This window comes from Struthio camelus, chromosome 15 (genome assembly GCF_040807025.1).
Source record: "Struthio camelus isolate bStrCam1 chromosome 15, bStrCam1.hap1, whole genome shotgun sequence".
Classification (NCBI taxonomy): domain Eukaryota; kingdom Metazoa; phylum Chordata; class Aves; order Struthioniformes; family Struthionidae; genus Struthio; species Struthio camelus.
This window is the reverse complement of record NC_090956.1, coordinates 6015630-6035645: the sequence shown is the minus strand read 5'-3', so window position 1 is coordinate 6035645 and position 20016 is coordinate 6015630. Positions and strand designations below refer to the sequence as shown.

Below are 20016 nucleotides of genomic sequence, written 5' to 3'. Positions count from 1 at the left end.
GCAAGGAAAAGTAACAGACATACAATGCAGCAGGATCATCACGTCCTAGTTTTCACCATCTGTTCTCAGAAATAAAGCTGTATGGAATAGATCAGCTCTTTACCCTATTTGGATGGCTATCCCACCTCCCCCCTGCAAGACAGACATGCACATGAGCATCTGTATTCTGTTTTCATCCCTCTCCTTCCACAGTTAATTTGCTATGAACAGGTCTTGCAAGTTCTTCCACCTCAGAATGGTCTCAGCTACCTACTGTGGAGAATGGGGTACAAAAATCCCAGAAAAGCCCCCCTCTCTGCTGCCTGCCAATGTGGCAGGACAGCAGATGTATTCCTTCTCTCCATTGCCCACCTATGATCAGTATTTCTCTCTAAAAAGCACACTTATCCTATAGCCTGATCCTTGCTTTGTCTAGGGAGAAGCTCCTATTGTCCAAGTGGGAGCAGCGATGCAATCTCCTCCTCCCCCAGCTCCTACACTTCCCCATAGCCCATACTGATGGCTGCCAAGTCAAGTTCTCCTCCAAAAAACCTCTCATCTTTATCTCCTGTCAGAAACCAGCCTAAGGCACCAGGAGTTGGATCCTCCCTCAGGGTCATTACTGAAGACAGTTACTGAAAAGCAGAGAACCTCTTGCTAACTAAAGCCCCTGCAGAGAGGGGTGTGCTTTTTCTGAAGAAGAGGAGCTGTAGGGAAAGGGGAGGCAGGACCTTGACCTAGACACTGAATGAGCATATGCTTCTGCAGTACCCCTCCTGAAACAGGAAACGCCAGCAGTAAAGCAAGTGTTTGCCACACTGTACTACGTGCAACACGTCAGCTCTTCTCCCGAAGACTGTCTCACTGCTGAGAGCAGATAATGCCACCAGAGCTTGTGTTCAGAACACCAGGGATCAGGAAAAGCTCTGTATTTCTAAGAGGGTTGTAAGAGGTCTAGCCAAACACAAAGACAAGGATCAACTCTCTGGTTTGCCACTTTGCTCTAAGGTGAGATGAACTGGTCAATCTGAAGTGAAAACATGAATGTGATGTTCCCCCCCCCTCCCCACCACAGTTCCTACTCCTTCATTCTCCAATCTCCTCCTCCTTCTCTCACAATGAACTAGAATAGAGCACCACAGAGTATATTTTCCTCTACCTATACCCAAAGGCTGGCTTCTTATTAAACATGCTTATTAAACTACTCATCGTCTGTAATCACACCACTAAGTCAGTCAGCACTGCGATGGCATGTTCTCCAAGATCTGGTGTAAGTAAGGTTTGCAGGATCCAGTGAAGGAGAGCAAGACTCATCTAGTCCTTACACATACATGAAGGCAAGCCTGTATTTTATCCAGCATATAGTAATGGCTCCCAGGCCACTCCAAATACCAATACTTTCCATGTAAGATTTTTTTTTCCTCCATAGGAAATTAAATACAAAAGTAGAGTCTAAAGAAAGTAAAAGAGCTGCGAAAAAAAAAGATTAAAAAATAAATCTCAAAAAAAAAAAACCCCAAGTTTCATCTTATTATCTCTGTAGGGCAGATTAAGGAGAGAGGTTCAGCAATAACTCTGAATTTACCGTTTTAAGAATTTCTTTTTAAACTTGAGGAACCAGTGTCACAGACAGCAAGTTACTGCATGCAAGTGAACCATCTTGCTGAAGTCACCCACCAAGATACTCATGCAATTCAGTGGTGGCAGGACTGGGCCCATAGGATTATCAGTTTTAATGAATTTAGTTTTATCATTTTTATAACAATGTCCTAAGTAGCATACTAGGGTTCTATTCGCCATGGCAAGTGAGACACGGCTTGTCTACTAAAGTTGCTGCCATTTATGGGCCAGATCCTGTTTGGCTGCACAATCAGCTCCCTTCAGAGTATACCATAGTGGCAATCGTGTATTCCCCAAAGTTGCTGAAGCAGAGAGGAGCAGTGAAGAGAAACTTACTGAGGGAGGTGGGGACTCACGGCCAATGAGCGGGGTATTCTCGCAGCGGGGGTTCTGGAAATTTGCATTCTGGCTCCTAGGAAAGGAAGACACACATGGTAACAGGGGTATGTGCCACACTTCTCTGGGAAAGGTGTCTGACTGTGACATGGGACAGAGCACACACACCCTCAGATCTACTCTATCAGTTCAGCCTCCCTCCAGGCCAGGTGGGTTCCCTTTTTCAGTCAAGAGCACAAAGCTAGCATTTTTTTCCCCCTCTGATTAAGCACTGTCTTCACATTCTCACTCTGAAGGGCCCATCCTGGATCATGTCAAGTGATTTAAAAAAAAAAAGATTCATGTGAAATCTGACTCCCGGCAGAAGCAGAACTGCCAAGCTGCAGAAAAGGAGATAAAATAAGGACAAAATCTAAAAAGACGAAAAAAAATGATGTGCCAGCCCAAAGAGACAGGCCTTGAATGTCAAAGTGTGATCAGGGTGAAGCACTTCTGGAGAAAGCTCCGAAGGTCCCAGCTGAACTATGTAGCTCCAGATTGGAACAAGTGTCAGAGCTGACCCCAAACACCATGAAAGGACACAGCCTGCAGATTTTGTCATGGCTCTCAGTCTCTCAGGAGGCTTAAAATCCTCTGGTAAACCTGCTCTATCTGAAGAATCAAATCTTCTGGGAATCAGAATCGCTGTGTAATTAGTAGCCTGGACAACGCTTTACCTCTTCTTTTCTGTAGACGGCTTTCTAAATCCTGCAGTTCATATTTTTGAGTAAGCTGCCTAACATACCTCTTCCTACTGCAGCACTTTGAAGCAATTCCATTGTCCCAGTAGATGGCAACAGGAAAACATGCCTTTTGACACTTCATACAGAATCCTTTATCGCTTCTGCTGCTTGGTCAGAAGTGCCACCCTTGCAGCAAGTTTTTTTTAGCTGCAACAAAATCAGAGTGAAGCAACCCAGACAAGCTGCGATACAGCCGCCTTCTTGGTATACTCACATGTACTCTGTGACAGGAGCATTGCTGACGGTGTGTGCTGCTGCTGGAATGCTGGTCTCACTGCCATAACTACTCCCACAGCTATAGAGGCTGGGCATGTGTACTCTGTAAAGATTATCATGTGTTTGTCTACTCCCTTGAGCAGCTGATTCTTCTTCCCCATCATCATCCGAGCTTCTGCAAGAAGGAAAAAAAGTTCCTCCTAGAACCCTACAATTACCACACAAGTGGGGTCTACAGGAAAGCATGGTAATCCTAGGAACCTCCCAACTATCTTCCACACCTCCACATTTATACCCATTCGGGATGCCTCAGTGTGCCAGTGTCAAACACAGCCTACACCACAGTGACTCAGACCTCCCACAAGCACCATCTGGATTTTTAGACTGCAAGATCCCCTACGGTCCCCCCTACGCTCTTCTCAGGGCTTGGCAGACAGCACAGCTCTGCAACTGCCTAGTCACATAACCAAAGGATGGGGACAAATCCTAAAATAAATACTTCTTTTTTTGTTTTTTTTTTTTTTTTTAAATATGTAAAGGAGACAGTGGGGAGGTAGTGCCATGCATCATACAGAAAGCATCCCTCAAAGCTGCAATCTGTGCCCTTCCATTTCTTGCAGCAATGTCCTAAGGGCTTTTAAGACCTTTTCTACTGCTGTAGATCTCTCCAAACTCCCATGATTGTTAAAGACGGACTACCTCAGCTTATAAGAAAACTACTGAAGTCAGTCCATAGTCTAAATTTCATCATTTGTATCTAGAGACTTTCTCCTCTCAAAAATGCCAGGCTTTAAATTAATTCTAATGTAGAGCAGTGCTGTTTGCCTCCTGGTTCCTTCCACTCTTTCCCATAGTATTCTCTTGTCCCTACTATGTAATATATACCATTATTTTATCTCCCTAATCAGAGAGCACCAGCATTTGAAATATATATTAGTGATGCTAGACAAAGCCAGTAAAACGTTTTCTAGGAAACACTTTATTGCTTTTGGGGGGGGGGGGAGGGTGTTGAAAGAGACAGCAGGGACATAGCTGTAACATCTCAACCATCACCTGCAGTTTCTGTACCACAAGGTGGCACTGAAGATTTATTCAGGGAATTACAGCTGACAGTCTCTTCTTACAGGCAAGAAAGCAGTATATCCTCCACCTCCCTGAGGGAGGCAGAGGAAGAAATGGTGCTGCAGGGAGCACAAGAGGGAATTCCTCAGTTCATAGCAGCAGCCTCAGCCTGCTGGGGTTGGCAGGGAGAACAGGAGCTCATGTGGAAGAAAGGTTTATACAGTGACTTCTCTGTTGTGCTTTCTTCTTCAAATAGGGAAGAAGAGGACTACCGTCCTGTTCTTGATAATGCCTCTGCATGTGGAAGAGGTAAATAAATCAGTCATTTTCTTAAGTGCTATTCTGACCGATTTCCAGGCAAAGCAGACCTAGCAGGTCCAGGCTTCCTGCTATTGCTCAGGATGTTCCATTTTACTTTCAACCTTGAGCCTGGGCTTAAATCACAAAAATTAGGTTTAGGATGACAAAAGAGCATTTGCTGCAAAGTCGACTGCTCTTCTACAGGAATAGAAACCTCACTGAAGCTATGCTGTAGCAGCATGTGGTGCAGCACATGCTGCACCACAGTCAGCGATGCCCTGGGAAGATTAGCTCAAGGCTTACTGATCAGCCTGGTTGGAACTAGTATTAGTGGTGGTAAACAACTCTGTAGTTATGTGATCACCACAAATTAGCAGGTTTCTCGTCTGCCCAAGCTATTGCAAACCAGATTGTTCCCAGTTCATATTAGCTATGTAAGTCAGTTGGCCCCAGTGTGAACAAAGCCAAGAACGGCAAGCCTGAACTACTACTTGTTCCAAACCTCTTCCCCATATTAGAACAAATGCCCATTAAATGATGCAAGAGAAGAGCTATTTTTACAGAGATAGCACATACTTCAACCATTACCTCTCTCTACAGCTACCATTTTTCATCTCTAACTTGACTCGCAGTTTTACAGTGTACTGAATACTCTGCACAAATAATTCCAGTACAATAAGGTTCAGATGTAAAAATCAACTAAGTCAGGGTAAAAGCCAGCATTTTTTTTTCCTGTTGGACCTGCGCTTAAAGACCCTTATCCCTCCTACTCCTGGGAGCACTTGGGAAAAGAGCTCCAGATGCTCATGGGCGCAAATCCAATAGCCAGTCCTCGTTAGGGAAGAGCTCTACAATGCAACAGGATCTAACCCCTCTCTATACCTCTTTTGCTGCCAAGTGTGTGGGACGCTGCACACAATGGAACTGAACATGAGTGCTGTGACAAAGGAGAAGAGAACCAGGTAGATGAGGCCTTCCACTCCATCATAGCAAAAGCCTGTCAGAGCCTGGACGTAATCCTGGAGAGAGAAATAACCAGAGTTTCCTGATCACTAGACAGTTAACATGGATCTCCAATTCAAGAGCTCTTCCCCTGGACTATGATCTCTGAAGTAACTTCAGACTTCATAGTCCCTTTTCCAGAGTACGTTCCTATTTTATTTCAGGGACCTCAAGTGTCTTTTCATAAGCTGACTCAATCCTTATTTCCCCTCACAAAGCCCAGCTCAGACACAGAGATGGGAATATTTTCAACCCCACACAATCAAAGTGGAGGTGGGAGAAGCCAAGGTAAGCCTATCTACCTAACTAAATATATCCCATTTTTCATTAACCATCTCAGCTCCTTCACTGTGTCCCACTGCCCAAGAACACAAGCATAGACTATTCATGTCCTAGCTGTATCTTAGAAAACAGAGATAACAGGCCATGCTACGCTGCAGCTTTACAAGGGAAGGACAACCAGCCCAGGGCTATGGAAACAAATTACAGATCCCTGAAGCCTTAGTGCTGTAGCTTGTGGATGTATAAAGGCATGTTGTCCAGTTTCCTGCACTGATCTTTTAACACTAAACCACAAAGCTAACCTGATCCAAATTCCCATTCTCCTTTCTACTGGTGAAAGTCCATAAAGCTGTTGTAAACTGCTTTGGCACACCAGAGATCTGAAACTTCAAAATAATCAGTATGCTAGAGGCTCTACATCCCCTTCGTTCTTTCTTAGCTGGAGCCCAGTTAGCAAGTACTCACCAAATGTAGACTCCGACAGTCTACCAGAGCTGTCAGTTGCTGCAAGTTGATCTCTGTTGAATTTAAAACCTCCTGGATCCGAGTAAGATACTCCTGTAAGCAACAAGCTAGAGATTATTGCAGGGAAAGGGCTTTGCAGGAGTCGATTTTAGGCTTTGTGCAAGGGTAAGCAAAGCCAGAAAGCATGGGGAGAGTAAGACTGAGGTGAGTTACCTTGGAGGTGGGGTGCTCTCTGCTCGCTGACCTCATGAGTTCTATAACATCATCCTGCATTTCCACCAGAGCCTTGTGACTTCCTGACAGCTTCTACTCAACACAAAACACACAACGTTTCAATCCTGAGCAGCAATGCAGGCCACGCGCACCAACAGAATTCCTGGGAAATAAGACTTAAATCCTGCTCCCAAATATTGAAGCATCATCTGTACGAATGGTACAACCAAGGATGTCTCAACTCTGGAGAAAAATTGACATGAGCCAGATGTTCAGTTCCAATACAGTTAATGTTTGAATATAACCAGCTGGAAAAAGTACAGATAGAAGGCGGTGGGGGGGGGGGGGGGGGGGAGGCGAAAAACAGCTGGGGCCAGTTCAAGGGTTCCAGGACAGAGTGGGAGGAGAAAGAAGAGATGCAAAGTATTCATGTTCCTACCACAGCGTATAGCTGGATTTTTCTACCAAACCAAGAATCTTAGAAGGCGCAGAAGTTGTTTAAATGAGGGTGTAGCCCTCATATCACACTAAAGCATCCATGGGAATTTCATATGCGATAGCACGTTAGAACAACCAGAAATGCAACTAATAACAATGGTGCATCATACCACAGATTGAAGTCCCCCCCCCCCTTTAAAAGGGAGGAAGAGATGATTTAAAAAAACAAAATCCTAAATACAAATTGTGAAGCAGCTGGTGTCTACCAAATGGTGGGTGGTGTGGGTTCACTCTGGCCTCTGATACACAAGGCAAAAAGTTTGGGATGGGCCCAGGTGGTGTTCCTCAGCCCCCACACAGAAGAATAACATGACTCACATTTATACTTCAGGATACAAAACCTTAAACATCCAAGGGATTTAAGAGGCGTATGTGAGAATCACTCCCTCCCCAATGGAGGTGGCTGCATTTAGGGAGTGGAACGTTGCCACTGTTTAGCCCAAAAGAACTTAAAGAGATTCAAAGCAGGCAGTACGTAGTTTCCCACCCTGGCCTTAATTGTGGGTGCGCTGGCTCCATGTCTCTGCTCTTAGAAGAGTGCCATGTAAACAGGAGATGCCATGAACAAAGCCATCATCCTCACCACACCACACACAGGCCCCTCCTGGAGCACATCCTCACCCAAAGCTATGCAGGTAGTCATCAAAGGTAGAAAAAACCCTGCTCACTGAATCACAGTGCCACCTTTTGCACAGCTTGAGAGTAGCTACCAAACTTTCACCAACACATGGAGCACTCCCTGAAGTTAATATCTTGTAGCTTGCAGTGTGCTGGCATTAAACATGTAACCTAACCCCTTCGAGAACCTGGATGCAGGAGAGGGTGGAGGGAGGTAGGACAATTACACTCACCTGCTGGAAAGGGTTAGGGTATCCAGCACTGCAGGTAATGTAATAGCGGAGGGTATCTACCAAAACAAAAGAAAAGAAAGTCATGCCAGGTACGTTGTTCCAGCTTTGCATTTTCTTATGGTTGCCGCAAGGGAAGTGTTAAGTTCTGAAAGCAATGCACAAAATGAGAAGGCAATATAAGTACAATCATTTCCCTTTCTCCATGCAGGATTACAAGAGCAGGGTTCACATTATAAAGAGGGATGTGAGCTACCTTTGGGGATAAAAGAAAAGGTTTTTTGTTTGTTTGTTTGTTTGTTTTTTAAAACAGTGAAATGAATGGTACTGTCCCTGCTTACCCAGTCAGGCAAGTCATTTAAAAAAAAAAAAAAGGCTGTCTTTAGAAGCTAACACTATTCACAGTATAACAATGAGACAAGACATTATGCAGTGAGAAGTTCAACTGCAACTTCTGAATGTTAGAATACCATTCTGTGGTCACTGTAAGCAACCAGAGGTACCCACTGCTGCCTGAGGTACACAGCAAAAAGACAACTTAACTTGGAATCAGTTTAGTTCCCCACCTAGTTCACTCACAGCCACAAAATACTAGCACAGGAGAGGCAATGGCATGAACCTTTTACAGTGATGTAAATGCAGGCCACTGTCAAGAACACCTATGGAAGCACACCACTGGGCCAAAGGAGGTGCAAATGCACACCCCTATCCTCCTGTTACACAGTGCTGAACGCACTGCTTCCTAAATATACAACATTACAGGTTTAAAAAACAAAAAAAAATTCACAACCACGCTCAAAAAAGAGAGTGGTTTTAGGCAGTGTTCCATAGAAGAACATAAGGAATCACTCTTAATTCAAGAAAGTCATAGCTTTCAGTAAGATCATTTCCTAAAAATTATAACACTTTGAAAGCAAACAACAACATGGAATCTGCTAGGGGCAAGGAATGAAAAGTAGAAAAGATTGCTGTCCTTCTGAAGAATATTAGGGATGAATGAGCAAGTCTGTTTTTTGTCTGATGTCACTTGCATGTAATTAGACTGTAACTGGAAGGCTTGTATTAGACTAATTATAAGACTATGTGTAATTTCTTTTGCATCTTTAACTGAGGCAAAGAAAGGGTATTTCTTGCATCGTTCAGGGATTAAAGTTCTTACTATATATTAGGGTACTAGCAACATGTTACCCTGTTCAAGGGACCTCAGATCATTTGCTTGTAATATCCCAAGAGCCTTAATGCGTAGCATTTCTATCAGTCATCACAGTACACTGAAGACTTAGTTGTAACAGCTACATCCCCAGTTACTTCCAGACGGGGAGCGTCACCTGTTTCCAGGCTTGAAAACACACCACTTCTTCTCTGCATTCAGGGGGTATGAAATCAGCCTGGTGCCCTCCTGAGCCCTCTGTAATCCTACATCTACTGAACGCAGGAAGTCAGCACACGCGAATTCAAAATATCAAGACTTTCCCCTGTCATTATCAATAAGGCTGCAGAGGGAGAGAATTCTGTGAAAGGCTTGGTCGTCCCAATACCCTCAGAGTCATTCTCAGACATTTACAGTTCCTATTCATATCACTTCTGCTGAACTGATACGCTTCTATAAACGGTGAAGTTTGCTCAGTAGAGACAACAAAGGCCTCAAAACATACATATGCTATGCATTCCCCCACCACCACCACTAACACCTTTTTCTATTCTTTTTAATCTTCTCTCTGTGACTTCCGGCTGTGATGCACGGTCCAGGTTGCAAAGGTATTCTAATCCACCCCAACACAGAAATCAGTGAAAGGCACAACCACAAGCAAGCGGAACTGTTAAGAAAGCAGACCTGACTACGTTCTGATTCTGCCGCACTTCCCATGAATATTGCATGCACCTTTCGGCAAGCCTACACACTGGAGACCAAGTGGTACAACACAGACTCTCAGCTCCTGCACGCTGCCAATGCAACCTGACAGCTGTTATTTATAATTCATTAGCCTACTTTGGGGTAGCTTCTGCCAGCTGCTCCATCTCCCCCCGCCCCCAACCGAATCTTTCTCCAGGATGACTTATGTCTCCCCCTCAGCCAAGCCTCTGAACAGCAATTAGCAAAATCTGGGCAGATAGGAGAGCAGCAAAAACTGTTTTGTGGGCCTCACTTTGAGCAGACCACACAAACTACTGTGCACAGTTACCGAGCCAAGGAAAGGATTGCTCCTCTCAGGCCCATAAATCATGCAAAACGGCTATGGAAAAATGGGTTAAAGAGCTCCTGCACCAAGAACAGAGCATAGTAACAGCACTCCACAGCGTCACACGCACTGACCGAAAGGGGTTCTGGTGTTGTCATTTATTCATTTTAAAACAATGGGCCGCTAAAAATTTCGCATAGGCTCCCACAGCAGTATTAAGTTTACATCGCCTTTATAGTGCGCTGAGTTGCATGATATACTGCTAACATACGGCTTCAGAAACTTCTTTCCAAGGCCTTCTGGGTCATCCCTGTTGGGCCAACTACAGATGAGAGTTCCCGGTATCATCTTATTTTGCAGCTTGTGGGCCCAGTATCAAAGACTGGTTACAAGTGAAGTAAAAAGCGGTACAGTGAAGCAAGTGTTTCCATTGCTCCGCTCTCTGGAAAGGTAACATCAGCATAGCTGGACTGTGGGAGCAGTGATATTACAGTTGGAAAGTGACACACTTCATATGTATAACGTGCTCTCTAAAACAGCAAAGCCAGTAGGATTAGCTCTACCCTGCACTGAACAGTGTGCTGATAGCCGTGGCAATTTACAACTAATGCTGCAAGAGGGGGGGAAGCTATCTTAACCTGTGCCACAAAGCCTGTATGTTAGCAAAACATGGCCCTGGCCTCCATACCGCCAGGAAGGGAAAAAGAGGAGAACAACTATAACCCTTGCTGGTTTTAAACCTGGCAAAGGGCTGTCCTGTACATGAGAAAGTCTCACATTTCTGTCCAGAAAACAGCTGTTCTCATCCGCACACTGCTAATAGCTCTAGCCACTCTCTAGAATTACTCGTCTGATGCATTTTCCGCTTAAGAAAAATTCCGGAAGGCTGGATCTAATTTCTGAAACCGGCCTGTAGGAGATGCAGTCTGCAGGAGAGCGGTTGGGCAGGGTCACAGCAGCAGCTGCCTATGCCTGCTGGTGCTAGCAGCAACCCTCCTGACCCACTCTCCTCAGGCACAGGCAGCGGGTGAGCAGAAGGCAAGGAAGGGAACCACCTAAAATGCTTTATTTTTGCAAAGTCTATTTTTCCTAGAAAGGAAAGTAGAACAGCCTACTAGAGTTAGCTTCAGCTGCTAGAATCCACTTATTGCTTCTGCAACCATGGAGGCTTACTCTTCATTTCACAAAGCTCAGCAGAACGCAAAAATGGCATTACACATGCCAAACGGCAGCAAGGAGGTCTGGTAGGGTGAAGAGCAAGCACAAAAATGGTTTACAAAAAAAATCCTGATTGGAAAAAAAAAAAAAATCCCACACCTTGAACAGCTTTTCCCATTCTTCATCTCCACCTGAGTGCTAAGTGGTTTCCATTTCACGTATTACACCCAAAAGACTGTCTCCATGGTTCAGTTACTGGAGACAGTTGAAGCATATCACCTGTGAGGTCAAAGGAGAGAGACTCTGGGCCAGCTTATTTTTCTTGCCCAGGTAACACTGACATATTCTCCACTTATTTTCCTAAAGCGACAGTCTGACAGAAGGCGCAGCATCTGCATGCCATTTGTATTTCTCTCATACACGTCGCTCTTGCACTGGTGAAATCAGGCCAGTCATTGTGGGCTTTCGGCACAGAGCTACTAGCCAGCCCGAGCGCTATCCGGACAAATCTTTCTGCTAATCAGCAGTTCAACAAAACCACATGGGGAAACATAGCTCCTGAATGCCAACGTCAGCTCAGCAGCACCCTCGAGAGCCCTTCTTCGGAGAAGCTCTTTCCAGTGGTGCCCATTCAGCCCATGTAGTAACAGCGCGAACAGCGCACTCCCTGGAGGGGGTTTCATCCTGACCTTACTTCTGGAGAGGAAAGGGGGGGGCATCAGTCCTCAGATTCATTTCCCTCCAGGCTGCTAAGATGAAGAGGAATCAGCGGGAAGCCAATTACGAGGCCATGCGCGACACGAATGCTTGCTGCTTTATCTGAGGAGCTAAGCCTCAGCATCCAGCCTGAGAAACCTGGCTCAACTGGAGGCAAAGGGCTCCATTACCCATCCCCTGAGGTTCGCAGTTCCTTTCGAGGAACCTAGTCTCTGCTCACAACGCAGACTTCCAGTAAGAGAATCTGGAGAAAGCGCTTCCTGATGTTTAGACAGATTGCGCCTTTTTGTTTAATTTTATTCAATAAGTCATTTGATAATAACATAATATCAGTGAAAAGAATGAGACTTGAAGATGGCCTCCTGCTTTGAAAATAAACATCTTGGCTGCACCGAGCCTTTTTACGAGCAGCAGGAGCTGATTATACAGTCACTGTTCAACTCCATTGGCTTTTTCTCAATTAATGAATACTGGGTGAGTTAGACACATATATCAGCCTCTTCTGTAAAATGACTTAAGTCGTTCCTTCTCCAGGAAATCTGCATTAAGGCTTTCTGCTTCCTCCTGCCCACCCCCCTCCATTATTTTTTTTTAATGCAGCACATTTTTATCTACAAAAAAAGGACATCTCTCCAGCTAAAAACATGGCAACAACAATGATGCACTTAATAGGATTATTTTCAGCTCCACTAATTCTATTTAGATTTGTAAACAGCAATTAATACACAAAAAAAAGGAATATTAATATATTTATTGCCCAGTATCCAAAGAAAATATACTATTTTTTTTCAGGAAGCCTACTGTAAAAAAACAAACAAACAAGAAGCCCTAAACAAAAAAAAAACCCAAACAAACAAAAAACACAATGCAGATACGCAAACCTGGATCACTCAACCTAGCCTGAACACCAGGGTTTGGGGCTGGGATTATTAGAACATAACGTATTTAAAAACAATAACAAAATATTGATTGATGGGTAGCTGAACCAGCACTGAAGCCTCTGGTTGCTTTATTGTTTAAGATTAAGGACATAAGAGCTGCTACAAGTAAGAACAAAAGAGAGCATCGAGCCCTGTATCCCATACCCTAACACTGGTCAAAAGCAGACACCTAGGGAAGACTCAAAACAGAGGAGTGCTCTCTCCACCGTATTTTCCACTCAAGAGATTCCCTAGGTAAATGTGCTTTTTATCTATATAATTCCCAATTCTTCTTCCATGGACTTTGAGCCTTCCCTTGAACCCACACAAAAATTTTCAGAATCCACCATAGTCTTGGACAAGGAGTTTCACAGCTCAGCTACCTGCTGGAAAGAGCACCATCTCCTCTGGGTTGAGCTAGCTTTATTTGATGGCCTCTTCTTTCTTTTGTTTCCTAAGACAATAACTACCAATTCCTATCCACCTTTCTCCCTGCCACTTACAATTCTGTAAGGTTGGATCCTCTCTTAGTCATCTCTTTTCTAAAATGAGAAGTCCATGGCCCGATACACTCTGGTGAAACTAGCTGGAGCAATCTTAAAATGTTTGTCTCATTTATCTATACTGCCATTTATGGCCAAGGGCAACATCCAAGGAGCAGAGGCAGCAAAACAAAACGTGAAGAGTCTGTGCACCAGAACTGGAAACCTTGAAACAGGACAGCTTCCTTCGGGAGGACAGTATTGGCTCTTGCTCTCGGCTGTCTGCCCTGCCTCCTGCAAGACTGTCGCTCTTGTTGTATAGATGGCTCAGCTGATCCAAAGCAGCTGCTGCAATTTACAGCCAAGCATATTAAAGGACAGCAGCACTTATTTCAGGCCTTCGTGGATGTTTTTAAGGAGCCGTTATTGGGATTCAAGCGTCACTGAACAATTCCACACTGAAGTCCTCACGTCATGATTTTCCTTCCCGCTCAGGTGCACAGACACTTCCAAAGACGGGGACCAAGAGCCGTTTCTGTAGCTTCCTGCCCATAAACTATGAAACAGCAGTGAAAATCCCACAGCAGGGGAACACAGAACATTTGACCACCTTCCAGCCAGCTGCCTAGTATGACAGCAGGCTCAGAAATAAGTTCGATTTCCTTTTAAAAAAAGGGAAGGTGCTCACGAAAGCTAAATGGCTGCCTAACAGCATGGAGCTGATACACCAGCTGCCCACAGAGGAGGCCACCCTTCCAGCTCAAGCCTGTGACAACACTCGCTCTTCCCCCCCTTCAGCATTTCACTTTGACCCACGTGCTGTCATTCTGGAGCCTCAACCACTGTTACAGCTGGCAGTGCTGCCAGAATACAGTCTTAACTCACTAAGAGGAGCGGACTGTCCCTGCTAGGAGAAGCAGGAGGAAGGAAAGGAGCATCAGGCCTACAGTCACCACTAGCCTCCTAACAAGTACCACTAATTGTGGAAAAAACTGCAGGAGCTAAGCAGTCAAGGCAAATGAAACAGGGACGTTCATAAAGGGGCGGGTTTTTTTCAGTTTCTCAGGGTCAACCTCGTTGTTGCCAAACATGCTCCAGAGTTGACTGGAGCTACCAAGTTATTATAGCACGTAGTGTTGAGCAGGTATTTCCCCTTGGCCTCCCTGGCCTGTTCACCTCCTCCAACAATGAGACTAGCTGGTACTTGAAGCTACATCTTAGTCATCCTCACAACCATGAAAGGATTCATCTTGTGCAGTATTAAACATTAATAGTCTTCCTTCACTGCATTTCTTTGCTACAAAGACCTCTCTGCATTGAGCTGCCTGGCTCCTCTCCTCTCCAGGAAATCAATAAATAAGGCATTCCAAGAATAAGTTGTAGGGTGATCATATCAACCCGTATATACTCTTTAATACTACATTCTGCTTCCAGACATAAACATTTCTTATTGCTTCCAATTCCTGCATCATCAGCCATCACTACATACATGATAATTCCCTATCAATTGCACAGTAAGAGGCAGCATTTGGCTATGTGCAGGCAATGTACTGTATCTTTTGAATGTGAAGCAAAGGTTCTCATATTGCAGCAAGTAAGAACCAGAAAAATATAAATGGCTACTTTTACAAACCAGTGCCACTGCTTATTTGTGTTTTATCATACACAGAACTACAGAGGGAATATCAATCAGGGGGAGAGAGAGTGGGGGAGGGGGGAGTTTACTTTGTCAGCAAAGCAGAAAAGAAGTAAAAAGAAAAGAAAGACCTTTCCTTTCTAGCACTTGCAGTTACCTCTGCTGGCAGGCAAATGCCTAGCCACATTTCTCTTCCTGAGACAGTTCTGAATACCAGTTTTGCCACCTGAGGACCAAACCGGAGGCACCCCTCAACTCACCAACCACTTCAATCTAAATTAGGAGTGACAAACCTCAAATCCATCAGTGCTTCAGTTGGATGCCACTGTGATGAAGGCATATTGCTTTAAATGGAAGAGGGTAAACAAAGCAGTCAAAATACTACATTTATAATAGAAAAGGAAAGTCATACTTCCCTTTGCTGCTGTTTCAGTTCATTTACCCTTTAAATTCATTTTTAAAATACTCCTATTTCTAGTCACCATAGGGAAGAAATATATGTGTACGTGTGTGTATATATATTTGGTAACAGATATAAGAATAAATATATTAGATTCCAGGAATATAGACCCAAGAGAATGTTTTAAAAAAGACAACTCAAACAGCACACTGCTATTGCCACAATTTTGTCACATAGAGAGCAGTAACAAGATCAAGGATGCCACATTTGAAGAAAAATAATCCAGGGATTTCTGTTGCTCCATCTTGTCACTTATTTCCACCTAAGGGCAAGACAGAGGACAGACTCAGAAAGCTCTCTGACAAAACAAACACATATGTACTTCTGACTGGGGTAGAAATGCTTCCTCGGGAAGAACTTTCTTGGTAAGGCTTTCCAGAGCTCTGCACACATCTGCTTTTCCCAGTGTACGCAAGTTTCTGGGTTCCAAACGTAGCCTCGAATTCTCAGCCACTGCCACGCTCCCAAACGCCAGCTGGAGCCACAGCACCCCATGCCTAAGCCAGTCCCAACACAGCACTTACCAGTACTAAGCACTGCGTTATCTTCAACCACTTTGGAGACGTAGGCATCAGGGTTAATACAGAAGTCACTGGAGCCCTAGGTAGATGCAAGACAAAAGGGAAAAGGAATATCAAAGAACATCATTATCAAAGAGCAGTTGAGCCAGGTTAACATCAGGAAACCTTCTACTTTAGGGGCATTTCAAAGGCTGAAGTCTCTCATCATCATCCCACTAGCACTGCTTCACACAGCCACAGCAGTGCCAGTGAAATGTACTTTGGAGGAAGAGCTCTGAACGTTTCCTAGGCACATCTTATCATGACAGTTACTTAGAACTAGATACTATAAAACAGGCATAGTGTAACATGCACCACTAGCTACTTATTCCTGTGTCTGATAAACCTGCAGCAAAGAGTGAATTGGATTTGGATCAGAGCTACTTACCACAGCAACAGCCAACTCCAGGCCCAAGGATCCCCAGCTGACAATCAGGGCAAACACTCCAAGCAAGCACACCCTGTAGAAGACAGACAGATGGCAGATATAGAGGCTCTATTTCAAGCATCCAGATGCTTTGACAAAATTTATTATTTGGAGTCCAAAGTGATCACCAAAACCAAGAAATTATCAACCACTATCTTCAGATAAGCCATCCCACTTCATGAGCCATGGAGAGCAGCAACTAGGAAAGGTTATACCAGCTGTGGGTTCCCACATTCTCTGGCACTGCAGTGGTAGTGGGAGGAAGAAGAGGGTGTGGAAGGAAAGTCTTCAGTCTGCTCCTAGCAGAGCATCAGAAAGAAGGCAAAGGTGCAAAGACACAGGGGTGGCCTTAGGGAAGGCAGACTGGCAGAGGGATTGCTACAGTTCTGTCACTTCCACTATTCTTATTCTGGTGTTCACCTTCCAAGTCCAACATTATTCAAAGAAAAATATCCCATATCCAAACAAAACCATACTGATCAAAAACTAGGCAAATAGCTACTGTTTCTAGAATAAATGGGGTTTTCAGGATGTAAGCACTGCATGGCTACAGAAAGTGGGAGGGAACAGTCTATAGTAGGACACCTGAGTTCATTTCATTTCCAAGCTGCATGTATCTGAACAGCACCTAAGCCCCCCACATAGTCCAGGGAGAGATACATGCATCTGAGGGCAAACAGTTCAGAGCAACAGCTTAAACGTCTACTACAGCCATGTGAGCGCTTCTCTAAAAGGCAGATTTTTTCCTCTGCACACACTTGAAATTTCATTCTGACAGCTGCACCTCATTACTGGCAGAAATAGTGGGAAACGTCTGCTATTAAGCCAAGACAGTCAAACAAGGCACCAACAACAGAGCAGAGGTCTCAGTGACATTCAGCTAGGATGCACCAGCGGGAAAGGCCTTTGCACTTCCCCAGCTTGCCCATTAGCTCTTCACCTTTGGTGTCAGCATGAGTACTGGAGATATTTAGGCAAAAGTGCTCCTCAAATCCTTCAGCTATGGGAATATAGACTAAAGAGCAGTATTATTGTATGCACCCCTATCTTCAGAATAGAGAGTTGCTCTGTCACAGACGCCTTTCACTTCAGACTTTGAAACGTAAGTAGGTTTCTTCCCCCTCCTAATCCCCCAGAAAAAACAAAATAAAAACCATAATTCAAACCTACTGCAAGCATCTCATTGAGGAAGGGACATGTCTCTCTCCCACTACACTATGTCTTACTGCAGACTCATGCTTTACAAAAACAAATAAATAAAATTATGTAATCTATACATTAAAAAATAAGATCCATCCCTCCGTTTATCAACTTATTTTAACTCTGAGGAGTCCCTATTCTGTGAATGGATCTGTGGTTTGTCTTGCAAAATTCACAGAGGTTCAAGCTGAGGTGTGTGTAGCGCTCTGGAATAAGAAGGCTAAAGACTCTATTAACCTTTTTCTAAATGTATGCAAAAATTATCGGTCATGGATCAGCAAGGTTCTGTGGTTTTGTGACATAAGGACAACACAGCTTGGTGCCTTCAGCTGAGCATGGTAATCAGCTCAATATGACACAGTTGTTGTTTTACTTTAAATGAAGATGACTGGATCAGTAACCGACTGCTTGGCTACAAGATCTAAAACTGGCATTTCACCATCTTGCTTGGCTGTGATACACTTGGTTCTTTATTCCATGCGCTTCCTTTGGGGAATGCCTTAATTTGAACCTCTTACTAACAGGGAATGAGATTCTAATTTAAACTCTGGGCTTACCATCTGTGCATACACTTGGACTTTTGTCTTTATAACCTGCCAGGTATGAAGTCATCTGGCAAATAATAAGACTGAATATACGTTCCAATTATTAATGGCATCACCATATACCAGGATAAACTCTTGGCCATGTCAGCTGTCCAACTGTTATGTTTATGATACAGGTGGTCTGTGCCAAACGTGCCAAGCTAAACTAAGCTACAAAATAGGAAGAGGAATAATTGTTCTTGTAATGGGGCCTGAGCATGGTAGCACTTGCAGTGCTTTTTAAGAAATAGATGTGAATTAATATTGCAGTACCATGACAACAAGACTCCTCCTCATAACTGTACAAATCATTGCTTGCTCTCAGTTTAACATCTCCTCAGGCGTGACAGCCACAGGTAAACAAGAGGAGATCGTGACACAAAACGCGTGCTACCAGGTTGTGCAACCATGTGCAATGCTTATAATCCATTAACCCCTCTCTTCACAACTGTAGGGAATTAAAAGGAGATTTTTTAAAGCCTGTTAATTTAAGGAAAATATTCACGGTATCTGTCTCCCAACTGCTTCCCAGGCAACCTAAGGCTACCAATGCTACCCAGGCTCTAAGGCAGACTCTGTTCCTTGTCTTTGATGCTAAAGCAAAGGACACCAGTACCATTGAGTGTTACAGCTCAAGAACCTTTCTGTGAACACATATCAGATGTGGCTCTAATCCTACCAAAGAGCTATGCTCTACAAAGTCTCTCTGAATTAAGAAGCAAGTTTAAGCTGTTCAGTCTCAGAAGTCCAAGAAATTAGCTGACAACAGTACGGAGGACTAAACTAGCAGGCATTCGCATTCTGCTGGTCTTTCTTGTGCACTATGCCTGGACTAAGACTTACCCCAAAAGAATGGCCCTGGAGTTTCTTATAAGCCCAAAGAGCACCAGCAAACATATCAGAACATGGAACAGGAGCAGGCCCAGGTATCCCAGCCACCTGCAGCAATTAAAATAAAACATAGTCTGAAAATGAAAATTGGTATATAAAAGGCACAGATCAAGTAGCTAGAGTGACTCATGGGAAAAATAGCCTTTCCTTTCTTACAGTAAAAGCCATCACTAACAATTAATCTACATAGAGAGCTCTGAATATTTGCTGGCTCTGGAGTCCAGACAGGTAAGAATATTCACACATGACCAGCGCATGCAGTTGTTCAGAAAAGAGATTACTGACCTTATTCTAATGTGAAGGAACTGGACACCACCAGGGAAAGAAGTTTAACTTCCTGAGCTTTCTAGACGTTTGTTAGAAAACATCTATCCACATATGTAAAATAATTGAACCCTTTTTTTGGTGGAATACACTCAATGCGATCTTCTCAATGCAGTAAGTTTAATAAAAAGGAAAGTCAGGGATGGGTGTTAACACAAGGAAGTAAGTTCAGTATCCTGCTCTATGTAGTTAACAAATATGCCGTACAAACTGCAATGCATTATATGACATTAGGACACTAGAGTAGCTATCTCCATGGGGGTTTTTCTCCAAGTAAAAGAACACAAACTACAGACTTTGTACATTGAGACTAAATTTCCCTTCAGCCAGTGATAAATATAGTAAAAAAGGTTGTTGCCATGTATGTTTGTTTCAACTGAATGCAGTTTTGCTCTAGGAAATGAATCAGCTGGTTGAGCCAAGTGCCTCCGCAGTAATGAAAGAAGTCTTTGGCTCAGCCACCCAGAACTTTCACATCGTTGTTGCAAAACACTGGCCACAAAGAATGTCTGCTACACTACAGCACGCTACACACCTGTACCAATCATAGAGGTCAATCTGAATTGCCAACTCCTCCAGAGAGAGCTCTTCATTCTTCCAAAAAGGGATCTCAGTTGTTTGCCTGACCAGATCATCCAAGAGACCTTGCAATTTCTGGATAACATGCAGGTAGTCTGTCTGCTTTGTGAACATCTCCTCCAGGATCAGCAAATTTGGTTCCACTGTTTGGTTCAGGGCCAATGCGGTATCTAGTACCTGTAGTATAGCAGTTAAAACATAAATAGATTGGCTTTTTTGTTACAGGAAGTCAAGGAAGTAAAAAAGGATTCATCCTTACTAGCAAGCAATAGACAGTTTATAGATTACAGATCCT

The 20016-nt window shown here is 43.9% G+C and overlaps 1 protein-coding gene across 3 annotated transcripts in view; it reads right to left on the bottom strand.

The window, feature by feature from the left end:
* TTYH3 (tweety family member 3) overlaps positions 1-20016 on the bottom strand; it is an 83017-nt gene that overhangs the window by 11402 nt on the left and 51599 nt on the right. For 2 of the 3 annotated variants that reach the window (XM_068909193.1, XM_068909194.1), the window contains exons 4-13: positions 19678-19898; positions 18771-18866; positions 16105-16177; positions 15681-15756; positions 7607-7662; positions 6258-6350; positions 6045-6137; positions 5178-5314; positions 2932-3108; positions 1936-2011 (exon numbers count right to left, since the gene is read on the bottom strand). In XM_068909193.1, coding sequence (XP_068765294.1) covers positions 1936-2011; positions 2932-3108; positions 5178-5314; positions 6045-6137; positions 6258-6350; positions 7607-7662; positions 15681-15756; positions 16105-16177; positions 18771-18866; positions 19678-19898 — 1098 coding nt within the window. Of the gene's footprint in view, positions 1-1935; positions 2012-2931; positions 3109-3151; positions 4290-5177; positions 5315-6044; positions 6138-6257; positions 6351-7606; positions 7663-15680; positions 15757-16104; positions 16178-18770; positions 18867-19677; positions 19899-20016 lie in introns of those variants that run through there. The other variant, XM_068909195.1, reaches the window with a different exon arrangement.